This window comes from Filicampus tigris, chromosome 11, assembly GCF_054856515.1.
Source record: "Filicampus tigris isolate MCC_2025a chromosome 11, RoL_Ftig_1.0, whole genome shotgun sequence".
Lineage (NCBI taxonomy): Eukaryota > Metazoa > Chordata > Actinopteri > Syngnathiformes > Syngnathidae > Filicampus > Filicampus tigris.
In genome coordinates, this window is record NC_141227.1 from 15,943,504 (window position 1) to 15,967,999 (window position 24,496).

Here is a 24,496-nt window from a genome sequence, read left to right on the forward strand (position 1 = left end):
GACTAAACATACTGTACGTGATATGCCCATACGATATGTTGCAGGACTTTACAGGAATCCGTAGGGGAAATATTAAATCTAGACATTTCTGCATGTATGAGACTGAACACTTGCATTGCTTCAGTGGACTTTTACACTTAACTAACTATTCAGTGGCTGGAAATGGACTTGCATTGTTATTTTTCATGTACTGCTGTATCAACGTGAGTTAATAAAGTCATTTATAACCACCCCGGTTGACCTCAGTGGTTGAACTCAGAGGGAAAACTTGTAACCCAAGCCAAGCATGGTCGTCCTCATATTATTCAGATTATGATGGATACTTTAAGACTCGCATGTGTGATTGTAATCCTTTTTTTAATGCTTGCACATAACGCTTGGATGTGAATATTGTTGTGGCTTCTTTCGTGTGATCATTTTTTCACCCCCGCCTTTGTTCACTGTTATTTGTGATAGGCATAAGAGAGGATAAACCCAGCTACACACAAGCATATTTAGACCTGGGAACAACTGGTGAGCGCTATTGTGAGCGAGCTGCTTTTAAAAGTGTTATGAAGTGTGCAGCACATACAAATAAAACCAGGAATTTCCAGATTATGAAACATTTTTTTTAAGAATAGCGCCCTGACGCACAGGTTGAAGTGGAGACTTAAAATTGGAAGTCCTACTTTACATTGCAGTCACTTGCTCATGTTACCAAATATAAACAACATTTGTCACAACTTTGTATTCATTCACATAATATTAGATTGACATTTTACAAGATTATATGTATGCATTTATAGTGGGGCTGTGGAGCTAAACACCGGCGCGAGCTCACTTAGCATTGCTTAGTTTATAGCTGCTACCAGACTTTCTATTTGGATGACTGGTGGGTAATATTCAGTTTGCACAGCAACAGTAAGCTATTGATAAACTCCTGCTGCACTGAAGAAAGCAAATTCATTTAAACTAGTAACTGAATTTTTGAACACAACTGATTGCACTCTAGCAGTTGGGCTAATTAGTTAACTAATCTCAGTCAATATTTGAATTACTGAAATGATAAGTAGCCAGATGCATTGTAATGTTTAGGCAGACATAGTTTATTGCTATGTATGGATATACCTTTTTTTTAAAGACTTAACTTTTCTTAGCGGTAACACTTGTTTGTTGATTGCAAAAGGGCTAGGTTACTGAGCTAATGGAATTGCAGCTTCATTACTTTAACCGTTTTATTCAGTTTTATAACAAACATTTCACAGTTAGGAAGATTTGTGACTTGTTACAACGATTTAACAGCTGTAGTTTATTGTTCTCTATGGATATTTTTTCAAAGACCTTGCCAAGCACTAACACCACTACTTGTAGTCTAGTGGCTAAGCTAATTTGCTAACAGAACTGTGGCTTTCTTATTTTCAGGTTTCTTTTCAATTTTATAATTAAGAAATGTTAGGTCACTTGTTGCAATATTTAAACATCCATAATTTATTGCACATCGGGATACTTTTCAATGACAGATCTTACTGATTGTTGAGGGCAGTTAGGCTAATTAGCAATACAACAGCTTTCCTATTTTAAGTATTTTATTTAGTTTTATGATGTAGTGCATTGTTCAGTTTCAGTGACTAAGCTAATAATTGTTAACATAACCGGGTCTTTATTGACGTATTTTATTTAATTTTACAATGACACTAATAAATTATAACTCATTCATTGAATTGTAATGTTTAAACAACCGTAGTTTGTTATTTGTGGATAATTTTCCAAGCTTGGGAGCATTTACCATTTTATTGTAGTTTATTATCTATGGATATTTTTTCAGACGTCTACAAGCCTCAACTACTTTCTTGATGACATTAGCATGCAGCCTGGGTCTTATCACCACACTTTAAGTAAAAGAATGCGTCAGGTATTATATTTCACTGACAACAGGCTTTGAACTTTTCCTCACGCTAACACTATTGATTGTACCGTACTTGAGAGGCTCAGCTATTTCACTCATAGTGAAGTTTCTTTCTTATTTAAAGTGTTTCATTGTACTTAACAACAAAACTGATGAATGTCTTCTTACCTGTTTCAACTGGCCTAGTTTAGTTATTTATGGCATTAGCGTGTGTACCATTTTCTTGACAAAATCAGCATGGAACTCGTGCATTTTCACCACACTTAATGTAAAAGAATGTGTGTACAAATGCTACATTGCATTCCACTTTTGATGGATTAAAAGCGGCATGAACCACATCTTGGAGGCTTTAGATGCGTGGGAAAAAAACAGCAAACCACATGATTAAAAGATGCATGTTTACTGAAAGGCCAAATGTATGAAAAAATGTGTCAGTGTCATGTATCGCTGAAGAATCAGGCATGGTTAAAGCTTGGGTATTTGTTTTACAGACTAGTTTTGGGTTCAAACCATATCCAGTTTCTTGTAGCACCGATGGCTAACAAGCGAACTGGAACCACATTGGAGCAATTAGAGAACTTATCAGAAATGCTACGCTTAATGAGAAAACAAAAGAGTTGAGCAAACACTAAGGACTTGAACCTCATCCGCTGTATCTGAAAATCTATCTCTTGATGAACGGCGGCCAAAACAAATAGCGGTCAAGCGATGAGGACGTGCATGTCTCCCGTACACACTCTGTAGGTTCTGGGCCTGGTTTGGTGTTCTCGTGTTGATGTCCTGGGGGATGCGGAGAGGGGCAGAGCGGGGCCGAAGCTCCTCCGCTCCTCCTTTGTTTACACTGATGGTTTCCAGATGCTAGCAGCTAGCGATCGGAGCACTCCGGAACGCTGGGGAGCAGCCCAGGAGTGTCGGGCCCGATGCCAGCGAAGCAGGATTAAAGCAGATAAAAACATTTGCTTTTGTGTTGTAATACTGCCCATAATTGTTTCCAAAAGTTGAGAGCGTTTGAAAAAAGTGATTACGCTTTGTCAGCTTGCACGTGGCCGCCGTAAAGATGTTGTCACAAACATATACACTGTTTGAACTCATTATTGTACACATGGGTAATTGAATCTGACTGACTGTTATAAAAATGTTGGTTTTATTCAGTATTTTTGACTGTATATAACCTAATACAGGCGTTACTGTCTAGTCCAGTGGTAGAGAACCTACTAGGGTTGGGGGAAAAAAAATCAGTACTGTATATGCTGATGTATCATCTTTTAAAATACTGCAGTATCACATGTCAAAACTGTTGCTTTCTAATGAAAAGCAAGTGTCTGAATCTATATGTCAACACTGCATATCGCTTTTCGATAAAAAAATCATTCATCTATCCATTTTCTACTGTTTGTCCTCATTAGGGTCACGGCAGAGCTAGAGCCTATCCCAGCTGACTATGGTAAGAGGTGAGGTAGATCCTGGACTGGTCATAGGGCAGATATAGACAAACAAGCACTTTGACTCACATTGAGAACTTTAAAAAAAAAAAAACAAGAGTATTCAATAAACTTAAGATGCATTTGTTTTGGTTGTGGGAGGAAGCTGGAGAGAACAAGCAAATTATACAGGACGGCAGGAGACAGATTCAAACCCCGAACCTCAGAGGTTTGGCTAACAATGAAAATGATCTATCTCCACATTTGTGTGTGGTTTTTCTTACTTAAAAAAAAAAAATCATGTTTTTCGTTTTAAAAGAAAATGGGGGAAAAAAATCTTAAATTGGCACTTTATATCGTACGACAACTATATCGGAACGAACAAAAAAAGTGGACAGCAGCTTTTCATTACATCATATTGTATGGTAAAATTCTGAGGAGAAAAGTGTATTTGTGTTGCAAGCAATTTATTTGTACGCTTGGATGTGTAAAACATTTTCCTTTAGTTAAATGGCGATTTATATATTTTATTTTTTTAAACGATCTCCGAGTTACTCTGAGGGCAGCACACTGGTCTAGTGGTTAGCACATCTGCCTCACGATTCTGAGGTTTGACTCTCAATTACAGCCTTCCTGTGTGAAGTTTGCATGTCTTCCCTTGCTTGTGTGGGTTTTCTTCAGGAAATTTGGCTTCCATCCACATTCATTCGAAAAACTGGCATGTTAGGTTCATTGAATACTCTAAATCAGTGGTTCCCAACATTTTTTGTCTTGTTTACCCTGAACAGTTTTTCCATACCATGAGAACCCCCTCACTCATATGGGTTGATGATGACCTCTAAAAGTGGAACGCAACACAACTGATTATTATATGAAAATCATACAATCATTTATTTAATCTCTTTAGTTTTAACATTTAATTTTGACACAAATTTAACATAAACCTAAATATGTTGCCTTGAAAATAAATATAAATTAAAAAATATGAAATCAAAACAAATAATAAACATGCCTTTATATATATATACACCCTAACATTTACCACACCCACACATAAACATAAACTGCAGCTCACGTGAATAAGTGCCCCCTGAACAGGAATTTAAACTTTAAGAATGAGGAACAAAAACACTAGTTTGCCCATGGAAAGAAGTTGTACCACGCACATAACAATTATATTGATTGGCTTATGAAGTGACTGAGAATTTTTACTTATTATGTTGGAAATGAAATATAAAATGTTACCCACTTACCCCCTGTAACGTACCCTGGTTGGGAAACACTGCTCTAAATTGTTTGGATGGGATCTGGGGACAAGTCAAGGGCGTTTCCCACCTCTTGCTCAAAGTCAGCAGAAATTAAGTCCGAGCTGACCCAGTATAGAAAATGGATGGATGGGATTACTTTGTGATTTTACTCTTACATCCTATGGAAGTGGCCCAAATAATTGAGCATTTGAGCTGGATCGCCTCAGAAGAACAGCGATAAAAAGTCTGAAAACGTTTGACCCACAAATGCTCACAATACATAAGAAATATTTGTCGGCTTGTTCAATCACAATTCATCATAATTTAGTATGGACCTTGGACGAATGACATATAGTTGAACACAACTGGCCTGTCTTTGCCCTCACGTTGTCGGTCTCAATTGGACAGCCTCATTCAGGAAGCGATTGTTTGCATAAACAAGGAGCCATTGTGCTGCAGTAAGTACAGATTGATCACTTTTAACAGCACACCTGTTGCCCCCGTCACTTTCAGCCTCAGCCACTTTTCTTCGCAGGCAGTAGAAAGAGACAGCTGCACCCGCAAAGGAGGCGTTTACTGGTGAAAAAGATGCACGGGAAAAACAGTGGCTGTATTTAGAGCTTGTACTACATGGCGGGATTGATAAACAGCCTCCCATAATGCACCTGGCTGAGGTTTTGGCCCTGGCTCGGGGATGTTAAGTCCAGAAGCGGAAACAGCCAATAAAAAAAGCTTGCTCTGCGTGCAGTGGGACACAGCTGAGGTGGTCACAGGGTCATTTTTTTGTGAGACTTGAAGCAGTGGCCATCTGCAAGACCTCGCTTGGGCTCTCGGCTCGGACTGAGACGCTGATAACCGCATCTTCGCTGCTTTTTTCTGGAAATGCTCTGCTGTCAGAAGCATGTCAATGCAGGTACTGATAGTCCATACGAGGACAATTAACATGAAAATGTAGCCTCTGTAGGTGATTTCACTCAGCAACATGAATTTTGGTAGGTGTCTATTATGAATAGACTCACCAAAAAGTCTCATGATCCCATGGCTGAAAAGACACAGAAGGATGCCATGTCGGATGGAAATGGAGAAGAGGCCATTTTAAGGTCATTAAAGCCATTTCCGGGGTTCCTTCAAAGACAAAGTTCTTCTGGAGATTTTGTCCAACCGAGATCAAGTTGGAACCAAGTACTGTATACTTGCTAAACTGCAAAACAGCGGAGTTTTTGCCGTAGTGTGTGAGCGGCGAAAGGTGTCAAACTTGGTGACTTGCCATTAGGGATGTAACGATTCATCGAAAATCGATTTAAAATAAATTTAAACTGCATAAAATATGCAGGAATGCAAAAACCACCAAATTAAGTTGATTAATCGAGTAATCAATTCGAGTCAAGACGCACCAAATGTTGTGTTTTTGAACTTGGACATCTTAGCACTCACAAGCCCTATACAGCAACATCTAACAAAAGACATAACATACCTAGGTTATTAGAATATATTAATTTAGAGTGCTAAAAAATTATGTTCCTCCTAATCTTCAAAGTTTTTTCCATTCCAGATGCATACCACATTTTGAAGGTGTAGATCTAATGATTCGCTTGCGCCAAACATCATTGTGTATTGCCTTTGTGGATGGCTGCGGCACCACACTAGCGCACATAAACAAGCATGGTAGCGATTAAAAAAAATAAAATTGAATCGAAAATCAGAGACTGAAAATCAAATGGAATCGGGACTTGAGTGAATTATTACTTGCCATAAAACATGAAACTCCCAGAAGTGATTCAGACTGTAGGCGCCCATTACCCTTTTCCTCTCTGATTTCCTTCAGACTCTCTCAACTTTGCTCCTTGTCAAAACAAAATGAACTAAGCAGCAAGTAGCCAATCACTACTAAAACGCACAATGAAATAAAACTTTTCATTGGTTGTTTTAATTTGTAGTTGATTTAAGTGTTGTCATACTGCACTGTAGATATACAACACAGTGTTTGTTTTCCCTTCAGAATGCTTTGTTGTCGCGCATTTTTCATGATTCACATTACAATTGTTTTGATGCGGTCAACCTGAAAATGACTGTGCTTTCCGAATCTTTTTGCAAGTATAGCTTGCCCAACACTTCTGTGTTGTGGTTTGACAAACAAGCTCAGGCGTCGACTCTTTACAGCATCTTAGGCTGCACTCAATGGGATGTTTTTGTTGTGACTCACTGACCTGTCTGGGTCGCAAAGATGACAGTATAACTCTTCTTTTTGTTGTGATGGGAACATCGAGCCATGCCAAAGAATGTCAAAAGCTCATAAAGAGCTTCAAGTTTGTGTAATTTTTCTAAGAGCTCTGGCTCAACTAGCTATTGCTTTGTTTACATTTCAAAAGGATTACATTAGGAAATCCATGTAAATGAACCAGATATGCACAATTTGTTTCCCTTTTCCAACCCCCCACTGAAGGTCTTTCAAGATGAACAGTTTTGGCACATCTGGTGTTCGGTCTCAGCGGAACATACGTCTCCAGCACTATTGAAATAGGGTGAAAGGAGACCTTAGCAGCTCATTATGAAGACTGAATTAAATGTCACCTAACTCCACCATGGACTGGGAGCAAAAGGATCAGAGTCTAAAGTGGAAATAACTCTGGGAGAGAGTGCCAGATTTTCTGAATGTTGTGGTGGTCTTGTAAGAATTCTGTCAGTGTGTGTGGTTAATGAGTGGATTTGTTGATCATTACAAATGATGTATGAAGAACAACAACACAATGACATACTTTTGGGTTTATTCACGTTGGGTTGAACTCTTCAGTTCAGTACAAAAAATGGCATCATAACAGGGGTTCAGAAGATTCTGCTCGAATCAAAACACATAACTGATTCATTTACCCCATAGCCATTTGACGAAATTTACCACAATTCTGATATTGTGTTCTTCAGGTGTATATTATATCGACAAAAGTGTTGGGACATCTGTGGGGAATGGTATTTTCAGCTGTAAAAGATTTCTTAAGATCTTACTTTTTGGACTTGGGCACTGACTTGCTGGAACAGATAAGGGATCCAAATCTAAACTGTTTCCACAAAGTTGGAAGCATAAAAGTGTCCAAAAGCTCTTGGAAAGATCTATAACTATAAGATTCTGGATGAACAACAAGACCTGAGGCCATATTATCTTGATGCTAGCCTGATACATTTATGAGCGTGTATAAAAAAACAAAACAAGAATAGCACAGAGATAACAGAGATTATTGCAGATAGACCACATTGTGACAGGAGGACATCATAGCCACTATCCCTGTAATCCCGATTTTGCATGCGTGCAAGTAGCAGGAACGATGCTTCCAGAGAATAATTGTTTCTGTCCCTTCCTGGAAATGCCACTTAATGATTTTTTAAATTTTGAAAAATGGCTGGAGGAAGCATGGCCCGAAGTGGATTTTAGTCCGGCCAACTAATCGGCACTCATGCGTGTGACGTGCTCGCGAGGCGTCCAAATTTCATCTCAGCCTACTCTGAATGCTTGCAGATTTGTCATCTGTTGGACCCAAACAATTATATAATACGACAAAACCAACCCCAGGGCTCGCAATGGAAGTTAGTATCGAGCTGGGAAGGGCGCGCTCCCCTGATTCCCTGAAGTTAGTTAGCTGGGTAAGTACGTGAGTAAGTGGCGCGTTTGAAGCGTGTCCACAGCAGGTTTGAATAGTAAATTTTTGTTACTAATTGCTAATTGTCTTTAAATAAACCTCTTCCGTTAGCATCTCTCCCGCGGGGGAATTATGCACGTTTGTTTTTTTTTTGTTTTTTGGGGGGGGGCGGGGGGGGAGGGGCGTAACGGGGCCGACAATGTTTATGAATATGGCCGGGGGGTCGTGGCCGGAAGGGTACCCAGGTCAAGGGTGGAGGGTCACGGCCGGACGGGCAAAAAAGGGTCAAGTGCCCAGCTCTGGAAAATTATAAGCAGTAAAGAAAATGATGAACACTTGTTCTGCGCTTTTCCAACGAGATATCACAAGCGGTGTCTTACTACGACGGCAACGTGTTCTCTAAAGCCTCAACATTGTTTCCTGACACCAAGCTGATTTTACAGTTGCTTTAAAGCTTAGTCAGCAATTTCTTCCTGCGTTTATCATCCATGCATGGAGTGCTGCCAATACCCCGAGCCTAAAACAACTGTAGGTAAGATGTCTTCTGTAATATTTACAGAAAGCAAGACATTCCAACCTTGAGAGTAGTGATCTAGGCTGTGGGAATGTTTGCTCTTGGTTTAGACTTGGACGGGACATCTAATATTAAACGGAGACAAAACTATCCTGGTGCTGGAGACAAAGGATTAAGAGTTCACATTTGAAGGTGAGGGCGGAGGGAGTTTCGAGTCTGGTGTCCGTCCACTTGGTCATTACTCTTGGCTTGGAATGTGAGATCCCAGACAAAATGCGGGATCGTCTGGTCAGTTCTTCACTTGTTGGTCACCAGACATCTTTTTGGAGCAGATTTCCGAATGGCTCCTTAGGTCAACAATATTGGATCCCTGGACTGTGTCACTTGAAATCAAGTACATAAGATTAGCTGAAAGCCATTTTACAACCTCACCAATGGGTGTCTGTCGTCTAGACAGGATCATCCCGTGAACCGTCAATTCCGGTGCTTAAACTGCATCATCAAAAATACTTGAGATTCCTAATGTGGTTCTGTTTTTTGGTTTGTTTTTAATAGGAGATTTGTCCCAACATTCCTCCACATGATAATGAGTCTGATACACTGTAGTTGTGGTCGCAACTACAGTGGTTAGTTACCCCCCCAGCTTTCAAAAACGTATGACTTAATTGAAAGCAGAGTACCGATTTTTACGACGGCTTCTCCTGTTCAACCCCCACGGAGGCCATCTGCTTCTGATTTAGATTTCCTCCATCTCCATCCTTCACTTGGCTCAACTGACCATGGGTCTTGTTAGGGCCCAAGCACCAGGCCATGCAAAGGTACTCTTGAAACCATTTTTTGTCTTATTACTGCACTGCCCACATCGGCTCAGCTGTTTTGTAGCATCAACATATCTGAAAACTCATCAAATCTCTAAGGTGCGTGTATTATAGGGGGGCATACACATTTCCCAAACATGAGCTCTTGGAAAATGAATAGTGAGTCATCAGATAAACCAAAGGTTATAATATTCAGTCGGGACTATCATGACGGGACACGCAAATCAAAAATCGCAAATCAAAAATCAAAATTGAGGGAACCCCTGCGGTGACTAACAGAAAGTCGAACATTTTCGATAAAGAGGCCATTATGGCTAATTTTGACATTTCACGAGGTCATATCTCCAGCAAACTTGAACGAGGTATACTCGGAAAGGGGTTCCCAAACTTTCTGGGTGCAGGAACCCCTTACAACAAATACATTGTCCAACGAACCCCTCTACATCATTACCATGTACACCACTAAATGCTGTGGAAATGATTATCATTTTTTTTGAAAGTTTCATTTCATCAAAGCTAAATTCTCATAACCTGTTTAACTCATTCACTGCCAGACATTTTCAGACACTCTTTTACCCTAACGTTGGAAAAAAATTGAAAACAATATAAATAAATTCTTGGGATTGAATGGCTGAACTGTGAAAAGACATGTAAATTCGTCAATGACAGTCGATGAGTTAAGAGAAAGAAACTGAACCAAATTCATTGCTTTTACTAACAACATGGCTGCGAACAGAGAGGCGCAAGTATACAAAAGTGCTGTCACTGTCGTCTAAATAATATCATGGTTACTATATGTAACGTTTTTGCCGACCACTCAAGCGGCATTTTGTTTCCAAAAAGCGACTAGTGAGTTCAATTCCTACTAAGAAACCGACAACATGAGCGGAAATATTTTCACATTGTGTTCCGTGTGACCAGAAAGGAGTCCGGTGGAAGGCAATCATGGAGTCAATGGCGCTCAACATTGCCTAAGACAATGTGCACACTTATACGTATGAAAAGCAGTGATTCATCCACACGTTGGACACTTTCGACCTTAAGATATGTGCTTCGAGGCTGCAAATATTTTGCCGAGGTCGCCTTGTCCCATCTGTGCAACTCCTCGTGTGAGAAGAGTAAATACAAGAAGAAATGCTGCCCGCATTCAGGGATGTCAGTCCGTTTAAGAATTACTGTACTGGAGAGAAGTGTAAAGCTAAATCGGGAAGCACCCCTAACCCCTAATCCCCAGAATTTTGTTTCAAAGCCTTGAATTGTCCCTGCCTTGGGACACAAACCAGGGGGATTCATTTGCTCCCTCCTGTTCCATTTCAGATTTTTTTTTAAGGTTGGTTTTGCAGTCAGTATTTGTTCTATTTATTGCAGTTATACGCTCATGAATCCTGTGATAAAAGCTTTGTAATCATGCATTCTCATAGAGGGCTGAGTGGGAGTACCGCAGTTGTCTCAAGTGAGTACGGGAAGCTGTGGATGTGGAACTTGTGCAGCGTGTGTTGTTGTTGGTATGCGTGTGTGCGTGTGTTTGTGTGTGTGTGTGTTAAAGGGTAACAGGAGGCGAGAGGGACTGCGACAGTATGTTTGCTTGTGCTTGCGTGTGGCCATGTTTTGCATTGAGATTGCATCAGTGAATGTGTTTGTGGTACGTGCCTCATTGAACAGTCGACTAAATCCCGGTGCGTGTGTGTGTGTGTGTGTGTGTGTGTGTGTGTGTGTGTGTGTAAGCGTCCCTCGCAGCAAAGGAGGATGTGGTTGACTTGTGACGGTGGAGCTACCAAGTCCTCTCTTTGGATACTGTTCTCAGCACACGCACAAACACTGACCTTCACCTCTAGCCTCCGACAGCAAAAACAAACATTGACTTTAGGTGAGCCGCCACTGTCCGCGTGACACGACAAACATAAAACCATCTCCTCGAAGCAAAACCGTTCAACCGATGGATTGTTGTAAAGCGCTGGCCCCACCTCGAACACACTTAGCTCTCGGATGGGCTTGACTGGCTTTAGTTGCAGCGAGAAAACCAAACACAGCCTCCAGTGCGGGCTCATCTCCAGTTTTGCACAGTGCGATGACGCAATTCCATTAAAGTGGCCGCGGCTTGTGCGCATATTATGACTGTTTTGTAAACGTTACTTCAGAGCCGACGTGGTGCGCTTATTTTCCTGGAAATCGAGCCGAACTAAAACATTTTGTTGTATTCGCAGCGGAGGAGTGAAATGAAAATGGAGTGTGAACGTAGATGGCAAAAGCCCAAATGAGTCCCTTCTTCTGCCAAAGCACAGGCGTGTTGAGGCATAAGAGTCCAGATGTTTTCGGGACATCATGTTTGGGTGGTCAGTAAAATATGTAATAGCCTGTTCAAAACATCAGCTTGGTCTTCAGAGACCTCCATGATATGCAGCGTGTTACAGTGATCTGACAACAACTTGAGAGTAGCTCAGCGGCACCACAAAGTGATGAAGATTACTTTGTAATAGAGACGGGCATAATAATTCATTATTTGGTCATGAAATTTGGAGAATTAAAAGCCGATTGAAACAAAATGGAGTGCACTGCATGTTGATTGAATTTCAACTAGTTTTCTGTCGAAATATGTCAGCTGAGGGAAGTTGAGCTACTGTATAGCCACGGGAACCCCCCCGGGCAGGATTGTTATACTTAAAATCACAATTTATTATTCATTTTCACTATAATCGATCAATCTAAGAATTTTAATCCGATTCCGTTGGATGCTCTTATAATTTTGTGTTTGTAGAAGTACTTCAGAGCTCAACATAGGACAAATATCGTAAAAACAGTTGCATTGTACCTAGCCTTATTATTGGAACCTGATTGTTTTTGTTAACCACTTTAATGGTACAAAATGAATTGGATACATTGCGGCAGTGTAGGACCATACGTTTCTATTTTTGCGAACACAGCTATCGACCTTTACATTGCATTTACCAAGGTCGGCACTAGGTAGAGAAACTACATTGGTTTACATTGTGGGCAAATTAGACTGCAATACAAAGTTACCACTGTGTGCACCATTACATTCAGGTACATGGCCATTAGTTGTAGAACGCGGCTTTTTTTGGTATTCTGGAAGAAGAAAATTGGTAAATACTTTTATGTTATTCACGATGATTTTAGTTACTAGTGCATTGGTGTGTTTTTAATCGTAAAACAAAGCTCCAACCTTTTCTGGTTAAATGATAATGAACAATTTGGACGAATGTTTTACTATTTAGAATCCATGCATGGAAAATAAGACATAAGTGGCTATGAATAACTTTGTGAAATGTTCTTTTGGTCAAATTTATGGTCTTGTTAGCACGTTCGGGTGAAGCAATTTTGGTGTGTGACACTAATATGAATTTATATTGTGTTCATTGCAGTTAGTCATGTTTTGGACCGCTTTTCTCTGTACCAAGTGAATCTGTCTGAGTCAAAAACAATTAGTCATCAACTTGCAGAGGATTTGTTTGCTGTGTGCACGTTATGAGTATCTTCCAAAGGGAGCTTTACCCCCTGTGAAAACATACAGCTGCAGACGGAGTGCGCAGTGAGGCCAAAAGTCAAGATTGGAGCTTGGAAGCAGCGTGGAGCCAGAGAGGAATGATCCTGAGGAGAGCTTTTTCTGCCCTGCTGTTGCTTTAGCATGCAGGGGAGATTTGATGTGAGCAAGTTGTGCTGAAAATAATGAGTGGCTGTTTGCCTTTCTCTAACTGTGGTCAAAGTTTGACTGTTGTAGCTAGTAAGCCAGGTGCTCCTGATTGTTTTGGTTTTCATATATAATTGGCCAATTTTGTTTACCAAAACTAAAGATTTTTTTTTTTCAGCAAACAAGGATGATTCTTAGTTAAAAATGTTGGCTCTACGATACACAATACTTACTGGGTGAAAGGTAGTGGCATTGGCCTCAGGAGCACTTCCAATGTAGATCCAGATAAAGTTTTTTTTTTGCATCTTGGACATGGTCTCAAATCAAAATTGGTCCTGGCTCAGTTGTTATGTGGGTGACTACTGTTTTTTGTTGTCTATTACTACAAAAATGGAAGCAAGGAGAGACTCATTTCATTGGCTGTTTGATTGAAGTTTGTCTGATGTGTACTTTATCATGTTAATTTTATAGCAATTCATAAGGAATTGGTATGTTTGAGTCCTGGGAAGGGACCACATTTGTAATTTGAGTGTAGCGCTGATTTATATATGGATTAATAAACATTTTAGGGCAGGGATATAAGTGCAACCATTCGTCTTTCAAATGTGCATAAAATCAAAATTTTATTGTGTGAAAATAATGAAATTATCGGTACCTGCTAATATATTTCTGTTGCTACCGAATATTGTTATTTGTATTGCTTAATGTAAGTTTTTGCAAAATGAAGGAGTCTTGCCTGCCCTATAGTGAGACACAGTTAAAATAAAACAGGAGGTTCTTGAATGTTGCTGCGGGCCTACTCCCAGCCTCCCATTTTACCAGGGGATGTGTAGACTTTTTATATCCACCGTATACTGTATTTTAGTAATAATGAGGACTTACAATGGCAGTTAATGTCTAAATGGGCGGAGTGCACCCAAACAAAATGTTATCACGCTTGTCTTAATGCAAAGTCACATTTTCCAGCCTGCGTGCTGTCAGGGCCGGAGATGCGAGGCTGACAAGTGAGTGGGCTTGGGTGGGGCAACGCGGTGGGTGAGGTCATTCGATTTTGGGGGCCACGTCAAAGCACAGCCGTTGGTGCTTATGGCCGCCTTTGCCGGTGCTGATGCAAAGCGTTGACGTCTGTTAAGACAGCGCCAGATGCCGCTGATTAGACTTGCTATTACTCACACACGAGCTGGGACGAACTAAGGAAAGCCCGGGAATGCGCGGCGCACCCCCCACACTCATGACCCTATACCTTCTATGCGCCCTCTCAAATATGTGTCCAATGTCATAGCCACTAATGAAACCAATGTGAAGTCTTGCGGGGAACTTAATGCATTGATTACCACCATCGAGTGTGAAAGGGCAAAGTAAATATTTGGTTTATTAGATTTGTTGTTTTTTTTTCTTCATTTCTTACTTTGTTGATCACTTAATTTTGGCTCAAATCTGGATAAAATTGCAGGTAGTTAGTGTCTGCGGCATGTTATCCTACTTTTTTTCACTAGTGTATGCCATTATTTTTCATCATTTGGGATATTTGAGGTACAGTGGAAGGATTACTTCATGAATAGGTTGTTCCGTAACAATTGTTCTGTTCTTCAGTGAGTGAGGTCCAACTTAGCAACCGCTGGCAGAGATTTCTCTTCTTGATGACATACATTTTATTTGTCAAAGTGAGTGGATTCCCTCCCTCGTAGTGGCCTAAATCAAGTTGCCAACAGGGAATCAGGGAAGCGCGCCCCTCCCAGCTCGATTTCTCCCGGGCGACTGTTCCCGATCGTCACCCTCACGAGAATCATAGGAATGATTTCATCATGCAGCTGCAATGGAAGTATGCGTCATTTACACAAGCGCACACTGAGCCAACTGCGTGCGTACGCGATTGGTGAGGATTGTTATATTAGCAATGAAAGGGTAGACACGCCCGTTTGTCAAATATTCTCATCATTACTCTGCGGCTAAATGAAACAGCACGACATGGCAGGAAGAAACACTTGGAGCGTATTCAATTTAGATGGCTTTGTTGTGTGCAGGCCCGACCCAAAGGAGAAGGCCTGACCCCCTACCAGGGCAAGAAGAGATGCTTTGGCGAGTACAAGTGTCCAAAGTGTAAGAGGAAGTGGATGAGCGGTAACTCGTGGGCCAACATGGGACAAGAATGTATCAAGTGCCACATCAACGTCTACCCACACAAGCAGGTATGCCAGCCTTAACCCTCAATTCAGGGCACCGCCTTATCGTTACGCTGGAAAGAATTTCTTTGTAAAATCACAGTAAATTACTGGCAGCAGGGATGCCGGTTATTTACTGTTATTTTACAAAGCGCCTACTGTCATTTATTTGAACAATATAGTACTGAATTTTGAATTGCAGTAGATTAGCGCAGTATAACAGTGGGTGTTGTGGTTATTTTACACCGCATCTACTGTTACCGGTATTTATTTTAACATTATACTACTGTATTTTGGATTACAGTACATGATAGTAGGATAATTGTGTTATGGTATTTTTACAGTACACACCAGTTTAGATATGAATTAACAATGCATCAGACTTATATGGCGCTTTTCTGTCAAGCACTCAAAGTACTCACAATGGATATTCATGTAGCAACTCATGTAGCACATTCAAACTCCGCAGTGGGGAAATGACACATGACTCAGACAGAGCGGGATTCCAGCTGCGACGCGAACCTCCTGACCCACGGCCGCTCTCTAGTTGGATGTATTTTACTTCAATTGCGTACCTTCCTGGGCTTCTACCTTAAGCCTATAATAAACGCATCTAGCAACATGTATGCACCACTATTTGCTTGGCTGTGCCAACTGAAAAAAAGTAGCAGGTTAAAATGTACCTCCGATGGCCCATTTGAAGGAATTGATGGGGAAATTGAGCAATACTGTAAAGTTGGATAAATATCTGGTGTTCCCAGCTTTGTGTCTAGTCTTGTATTGGCCAAAACAGCTCGCCCGCAATCCCCGTGATTAATTTTAATGCAAGGCGGTTCATATGATTAGATGCCACTGTTGGTTTGAATAAAGGGCTTTAAGAAATGGCAAGTCAGTGTGCTTTCAGCCCAATGTGAAACAGAAAGTGCCATCTAGGGGAGTCAAACAAAAAAATACAACAACTGGTTCATGAAGCAAATTTGAAGCTTCATTTTCCCATCACTAATAAAGGGGCCTTGTGGTGAACTACGCCACTGAAACATGTTGGCTGTATCTGTCAACCAATTCATTAATCACTGATTAATAAAGAAGCAGAATATATTTTCTGTCAAGCGGTGGAGATAGAAATGTGGTGCCCCCTCTTCACCGCTTGACAGAAAATATTGTTTTACACTGTTAAATTACAGTTTGTTATTCTTAACCAAGCATTGACTGTTAATTTACATGTAGGGATGAATATTTAACTTTATTAAAAAAAAAAAATTGAATACAATATATAAATGTATTATAATTTATTATTATTTGAATTTGATATAGTAAATTTCATATAATAAGATACTTTAATCCATAGGTTTGTACTGCTAAATTACAGTTATCTACTGTTCTTGTTAGCTGACTGATTTAAATGTTAATTTACATGCTATGGGTGAATATTTAACAGTATTTTACAATTATTGTAAAAAAACATTAAGATACTGTTGGAAATTCACTTAAAATTTACAGGATTTCGTGACAGTGTTGGTGTTGGGTCCTTTTTAACTTGTTACCAAATAGGATTTCTTGTCCTAAAATGGCCCACAGGACCAGATCCGAAATAAAAGAGAAATGTTATAGTACCCCAGGGAAATGACGGGACAAGTAATGTCCCCAAATCTCGCACAATTTGGAGTTTGGACTAAAATTTTGATGAATATGTCCCAAAATTCAAACTATTTTGGGAGTTCAAACTGTTCCAAGATATCCTCAAATCTCGCAAGACTATCACCACATCAAGCGAAACTTCGGGCAATTCAGGCGAGACTTAGTAAGCAACCAAAAGGTTGACTTATTATTTCACTTTTAGGGACACTATTATTTCTCCCTGCCAAGGCAAAAATTATTATAATTTTGACCCAAGATGGCTTCAGTAGATAAGTTGAGATCGGTTCATGTTTCTTGCGAGGGCTCTGCCAGGCAAACATGATTTTTGAGGGTGTGACCTAAGACTCTGCATGGCTGCGTGTTGACTCGAGGATATCACATATGGTCCCATTTAAAATGTAATAAAAATCACAGTATCAACAATTAATTTATTCTTTTTGACACTAAACCATCTCCCAGTAAACTCATTGCATTTCCTGGATTCCGTCAAATCCTAAAATAAATATTTTCTTATTTAGGACGCATATATCCATGAGCAGCTCTTGCGTAATTTGAACTGAGGAGCTGCTGGAATTTCCCTGTTAGTAAATGAAACCAGCATGAAATTGTATTAATCAAGATGCTCCATTTTCCAAAAACAAACACAAATGTTCCTCACAGGGCTAAGAGTGCGGAGCAGCACTTGCTCCTCAGAAGCAAGAGATATTCATCCCAAACACTTCATCTTTGAAGATTTAGACTTGTACACATTTTTTTCCAATTCCACATACTGAATTAAATTAGGCCAACTACCTGAGGCCCCGCTCGTCAATACCACTCTCTGCCTTGCTTCGTGAGCTTAATGCTAAATCCATGACATACTCGGTTAATGTGTATCACTTCGAGAAACCGTTCATTGAGACGTGGATATTATATTGTTTAATACAACATATTAACATTTCTAAAAATGGTGGTCCATACACTTTAAATGTCAGTATAAGTCATAATAACACTACCAAAGAATGGAAAGGTCACATACCAAATGAGATTTTATCATATTTCTTAACCGGACTGGTCGCTAGCCAGTCGCAGGGCACATATAAACAACCAACCATTCCCACTCACATTCACCTCTGTGGATAATTTAGTGTTTGACTCATCACAAACTTGTTCTACCCAATCCAGTGTACATACCCGTCTTCTCTTTTATGTCCAGCAGCTTTACAGATACCACGTCTGCTGTGCAGGCAGTGTATGACATCGTAACAATGTCTAGAAAAAAGACAGCTTCTATTTCGGACGACGCAGCAAACTATCTTTATCCTTGGCTTTAATTTTTGTCGGACCGATCCATCTTGTTTCCATGAAGTGAACCACTTTGATTCGCTTTCATTTGTTTCATGTGAGAGGAAGCGCATTCCAAGCGTTAGCTATATCACACAATGATTATTTTCCCTCAAGCCATCCGACACTCCCCATAAATGGACTAAATATGCCCTTACCAATCGCATCCATATGCATGCGATGAGGAAATAGCAAGGCCAGTCAGTCAGTCAGTCGGTAGTATATTTGGCATTTCGGATCAAGCGCATAACTTCCACAGACTGTGGGGCCATGCAACCTCCCCCACTCCAATGCCTCACGTTGCAAATAATAGTCCACCAATCATCCACATAAAAGCAGCTGAAAAAGAGGCGCTGCTTAAACGTCTTAAAAGACAGATGTCTCTAGCAGGAACACTCAGAAACGACACTAAATTGTAAGGCTGTTTGTTCGATGTTACTCCATTAATAGGATGTGAAATTATGGCCAAGACAACCAAGATTTACGGACCACAACAATGTCTGAAACATAATCTGAAAGCATACCAACTTTGTGTAAAAAAAAAAAAAAAAAAATCTCATAAATCGCACTTTGCCATTCATCTTATTGAACAAATCCAGGTGGCATGCTGTTGAATCGAAGAACAAAACTAAACTAAACAAAAAAAAAACCCAAACACAAAAAGTCAAGTGCCTTTTAAAATGAGAAGGCTCCGACTCCTTTGACTTTCTTGCTCATGGACCCTTCACTTGGAAAGGTCAGCCGCATGCATGGGGCTTAAGTTAGGATACATTCACACAAAAACGACTAATTTAAAAACATTTTTTTTAAAAAAGACAGAAAGAGATTGGGTTTTAAAAAGTTCCAGTCAGGCGATAACGCATTGAAAAATCATACTAATGCATGAAAAAATTGCAACATTAATATTGTAAAGTGGTAATATTATCAGGGAAAACGTATTAATGTTTCCAAACCAATGTTGAAATACGACAAGAAAAGGAAAAGTTGTGATATTTTGTTACAAGACTAATATATATATATATATATATATATATATATATATATATATATATTGAGACTCGATGTTAAATGCTAGCTTTGTCAAGCTTCCAAATGTCATTATTTTGTTATTTTGTAGACTAACAACTAAAACCTAAATTCATTTTTTAAATTGCATAACGGTTTCTCATTCGTCAGCTTTTCCTGCTTTTATGTTAGCAGTGCACAGATATCAGTACAAATTTCCTTTCGTTGGGCCACTCAGTGGAAAAATAATTGCTATGTACTGTTAAAGTAGGTGCACCGAATCAAATGAATGCTTGAACTATTTTTATTTTGGACAGTACCATGTTCATTTGATGCATATCTCTGTTTTATGTTGAGAGTCCCGGGAATCCAAACCTAATAGGCCCATTAAACCTGCCAGGATTTATGATGTGTGGAACATGACTCACCCGTGCTCTTGTGTGTGTTTTGCGCCCGCAGCGTCCTTTGGAGAAGCCGGACGGCCTGGACGTGTCCGACCAGAGCAAAGAGCACCCGCAACACCTGTGTGAGAAATGTAAAGTCCTGGGTTACTACTGCCGCCGTGTGCAATAAACGTCTCCTTTTCGCTGTGGTCCGAGAGCCAAGAACGCTTCACCCGTCATCCTCCGCTCCATCGATCCTCAAATCTAGTAACGGTGTTAAGAGATGACATTCAGGAAAAACCAGAGGAATACATTTGTGTACATCAGCTTCTTGTGCAAGAAAGCCCACTCAAGCATTTTCTCATTAGGCTCATGTTACAGTCATAGATTACCTCATTTTGGGGTTTGTCACCTTTGTGTTTACAGAAATCTGCCTTACATTTCCCTGTCAAGTGAAGTGTGTCCGTGCATTGTGTATATATATATACGCAAACGCGACATTGCCACATTTATGGTCAACAGCACATCTTTATTAACTGTGAATTAACTGAGGGATAATGTGCCATACATCCCAAGCTTACATGTGGCCTATTTATTTTCTTATTGTCTAGTGTGCAATTTGACTTTGAACTGGGACAGGAAAAAAAACAACATATATATATATTTTTTGTTTGTATTACGCATTGTTGTGTAACTGCTTCCACGTGTCTTTAGAAACTACTGTAGGCTTAGTATCGCTCAGTTATGTCAAGTGACCACCGATGCAGTTTTTGGTTAAAACGTTTTTAAAACAAGAATTCCTCGTCATGCGTAGACGGAATATATTTGTCGTCGTTTGAAGAAAGTTTTAGTGCCGGTTTCATGCTTGCTGGAGGCAGTGAAACGAAATGGATAATACTGAACGTTTTGGTGTAACAGCTTATTGTGTTATAAAAAGTGCAGAGAGGGTTGATGAAGGTTGACGGAAAAGCAGCCATTTAAAGGCTGGTCAAGAACAAAAACAAAAAAAAACAATACAGGGAGGGGTGATAGAGCCATTGTGACGCAACGGAATCCTAGGGCCACCCTGAAAAGAACAAAATCTTACAATTATGAGAAAAAGTAAAGTTACAAAAAGAAATGTAATGTTACGAGACTGTGGTGGTGACATTATTGCGAGAAAAAATACATACCGAGTCGGAACATTAAAAACAAAAACAGACATTGTAGTCTGCCAAAAATAATGAAATATCAAAACAATGCAAAAGTCTACAAAAACACAGATCATGACAAAAATGTAATTTACTCAACTAAATGAAAAAAAATAAATAAATAATGAATCAAATAAAATATGAGAAATGTTACAAAACAAAAGTAATAATATTGCTGAAAAAACAACAACAACCTTGTAATGGGACAAAAGTTGTAGTATTCTGAGAAAAGGGTCTTGTAAAACATGTTTTTCCCTTCATATGACAAAAAATATTTTTTAGCAGTACTGTAATGTTGATTTTACAATGTCAAGTTTATTCTTGTAGCTCAGACTTTACTTACTTAGGTAAAGTAGAAAGTATTATGTTGTTTTCAGTGTGGCCCAGATACTTCCGTGTATTTTAAGGATTTATGGAACGTGACAGCGTTGGTTTTGGGTGGGGAGAATACTTTGAATACTTTTACCTTGTACAGTACTATAGTGTCAACTACAGAAGATATACTGTTTCCAACTGCCTTAGGATCATCGTCATAGAAAATAGTTTTTCATTTACTTTTTTTTAACTCTACAAATGGCAGTCATACTATTTTTATACTGTAATATCGTGTATCGTGCCTTGGATGAGTTCAAGAAACAATTAGAGGAAGTCAAGGAGTAGATGTAAGAATAGTGTGAAGAAGCGTGCCGAATTTGAATGATTAAAACAAATCGCCAAGTATTTAAAATAAGGCTTCAAAATCATGAAAGAAAAAAAAAATCAATCCGCTGCCTCTGCTCTCTAATGTGGCGGGCGTGCCCTTTGTATGCGCTGAAACCACACCTTGCTCAATCAAATACAACTACATCTCACATCATTCTTACTATCCACATTTGAGCCATGAAAATATATCCTCCTAAACGCTTAGTAGCTGGACTATATTCCACCGAGTTGTTGCGTGGCTGTCCCCACCAGACGAGAGGTGCTAGCCAACAGCTAGCTCGCGAGCTAACAGGATTCGGAAGCCCACCGCGGATCTCCTCTCTCAATGTTGTGTAGCTATGTAGGTCCACATAACAGATACACTTCAGGGAAAGTTTTATTAGACACGGCAACACACGTCATTCAGCCTGTGACTCTCCATCACATTACAGATATTTGAGCATGTACTTCCTGCAAGTTACATACCCACAATGCTTTGCATTCCAAAATATGTTGGTAGCGCCTGAATAACAAACTAACTAATACTTGGGAATTTTAAAACAACACCAAACTGTTCTATAAAATGTGGCATCCAGTGAAGATGTATTTTCAAGGCGTAGGCATAACTAGCTAGCTAAATGCAAGCTAACTGCACTCATGTCGGACTTGAAATTGTATCACTGGGCCCCGTTTTAGCCACACCTTCCCCCACAAAAACAGGAAAACTGAAATGTTGAAAAACAGTTTTAACGCTAAACTTCCACAACTGAGTACTACATCCTGTACAGTACCGCTCAGTCTTTAGAAACACATAATTGAATTCACTTTACAGGGTCTTTAAAACAGAATTGTGAACTTGTAATAATGAATACAATTGATAAACATGAAGAGTACACTATGTCCTTAAATGGACATAGTCTTTTAATCTTAAGAACACAAAGCATTGCTTGAATCCTCACTGAGACTTGAAGTAGAAATGCTCCATTGTACAGTTGACACCCACAATGTGTACTGTACCGCCGGACATCTTGTTTTTGCCAAATTATGTGCCTGCCCAGTAAAAGTAAGTCGCTTTCAGGAAGAAAATTTCAGTTTGTTCAGACAAGTGTTAGCAAGATAGCCAGTGTAGCAATGATGTCAGGTCCCACGTTTCCCATAATGCAATGTTTCAGCAGCTCAGATGAAAGCTGTTTGAAATATGTTTATTCTCATTTTCACCATTGGGAACAATACTTTTTTTTTTTTTTAAACAGGCCTGTGAGAGCCTTAGATCTGGGCTGCCATGCATTAAAACCGCCCACACAAACAAATGCTGATTATATATGACAATAACCATTTGTTTGCAGCATATTTTTAGTTTGTATATATATATCGAGGAAAATGATTCAACACCCCTGCACTGTGAAGACACCTGAAGGCCTTTCGAACACACCGTGGTGCGCCAGTGATGCCTTTTTGACGTAACCGTAGTGTAGCGTTTGACACAGTTGACAAGTCAGCCTGGTGACGATGTAAACGGCACATCAGGAGCAAACGGAAGAAGTAAAAAAACGAAAAAAATCTCTTCTCTTGTCTTGAATTCACATTTATACTTGACTTTTCTATTAGCTTTTCAGTATATATATAGCCTATACAAAAATGAGCGTATATAGAGTATGTGTGTATTTTGCAAAACGTAGAAAATTTTATAGTAACCTAACTCGAGTTATGACAAATATTTTATGAACGAATGTTTCTGTATATATTTGATGGCCGTCATTTTGGAAGTGTATGCAATATTAAAGCCTTTTGTGTGTGGGGGGGGGAGGGTGAGTGTACGTGTGTGTGTGCGCGTATGAAGAAGGGCCTTTGCTGAGAAGTAAACCTAGCTGGGAGTTTTGTTTCTTCTTGGATGTTTTACAATAATCTGCAGAAGTATTTATGGATTTTTTTTTGTTTTTTTACATTACTTTTTGTATAGAATATGCAAACAAATTTACACTACGGAGAAAATATTGATGTCTACTTAGATTATTATTAAAACAAAAAGAAGAAAAAGCTGGTACATAATTAATCTTTCTCAGTTATAAGACAATTGTGTTTTTTTTTTTTTTTTAGTTAAATAACCTGCATTAGCGTTACTAATTATGAGCTGGTATACAAAAGTGTAATCGTTCTGCGGCTACAACGTATGATATTGTTAACATGCAGAATGTTTCGTCGCCACTGTAAGAGCACGTTAAAACTGTGAGACGCAGCTTGTCTCGAGCTGATCTATTATGGGATGTTGCGGTGTTATCGCTAGCTGTTAGCTCACGACAAAGAACCAGATGAGAGTTTGCATGTGCATGTGTGTCCAATGAAGTATTACGTTTGTGCAATGTTACATATGTTCCTATTTAAATCTTTTTAGTTGCAGTATTACATTTACAGCTTTTTGAATACTATTTACGGAATGTATGTAGTGTGTTAACAACTAAATGTGTGTATCACTTGTTACACAACATTGCAACACGTTTTTAAAAAATAAACAAACAAAAAAGGACTCTTGCGAGGTTTTCTGAGAAAAAAGAAGGACATTCATGGTTCAGAGTCGACCGACCGTGGGTCTGTTTTTCATGTCCATGAAACGGCATTCCAAAATGTGCCTTATTTGCTAGCTACGAAATATTTTTTTAGTGCTCTAGTGATGTCTACTTTGATGAATAAAAGTCTGGCTGAAAGTCTGCCTTCTGTTTGGCCTTGTGTGTGGTTTTGTTTGTTTGGATCAACACAAATAGCAGCACATGGTGGGCTTCATCTGTATTAGGGAAAACTATTTTGGTCATGCACTATAAAAGTAAGTTATATATAGGTCATAAATATTACATAGAATAGTTTCCATGCCTTTGTAATGCCTGATTTGTATTCGAAACCACATTTGCATGTTGTAATAATTAATACCTAGTCAGTAGAGGTGCAACGATTAATCAACA

At 39.4% G+C, this 24,496-nt stretch overlaps 1 protein-coding gene across 1 annotated transcript in view; it reads left to right on the plus strand.

The window, feature by feature from the left end:
• zcchc24 (zinc finger, CCHC domain containing 24) overlaps positions 1 to 24,256 on the plus strand; it is a 44,657-nt gene extending 20,401 nt beyond the window's left edge. The window contains exons 3-4 of the mRNA XM_086044349.1: positions 15,185 to 15,349; positions 19,748 to 24,256. Of these exons, the coding sequence (XP_085900475.1) occupies positions 15,185 to 15,349; positions 19,748 to 19,861 (279 nt within the window). The 3' untranslated portion in view covers positions 19,862 to 24,256. The remainder of the gene's footprint in view (positions 1 to 15,184; positions 15,350 to 19,747) is intronic.
• The last annotated feature ends 240 nt before the right edge of the window (positions 24,257 to 24,496 follow it).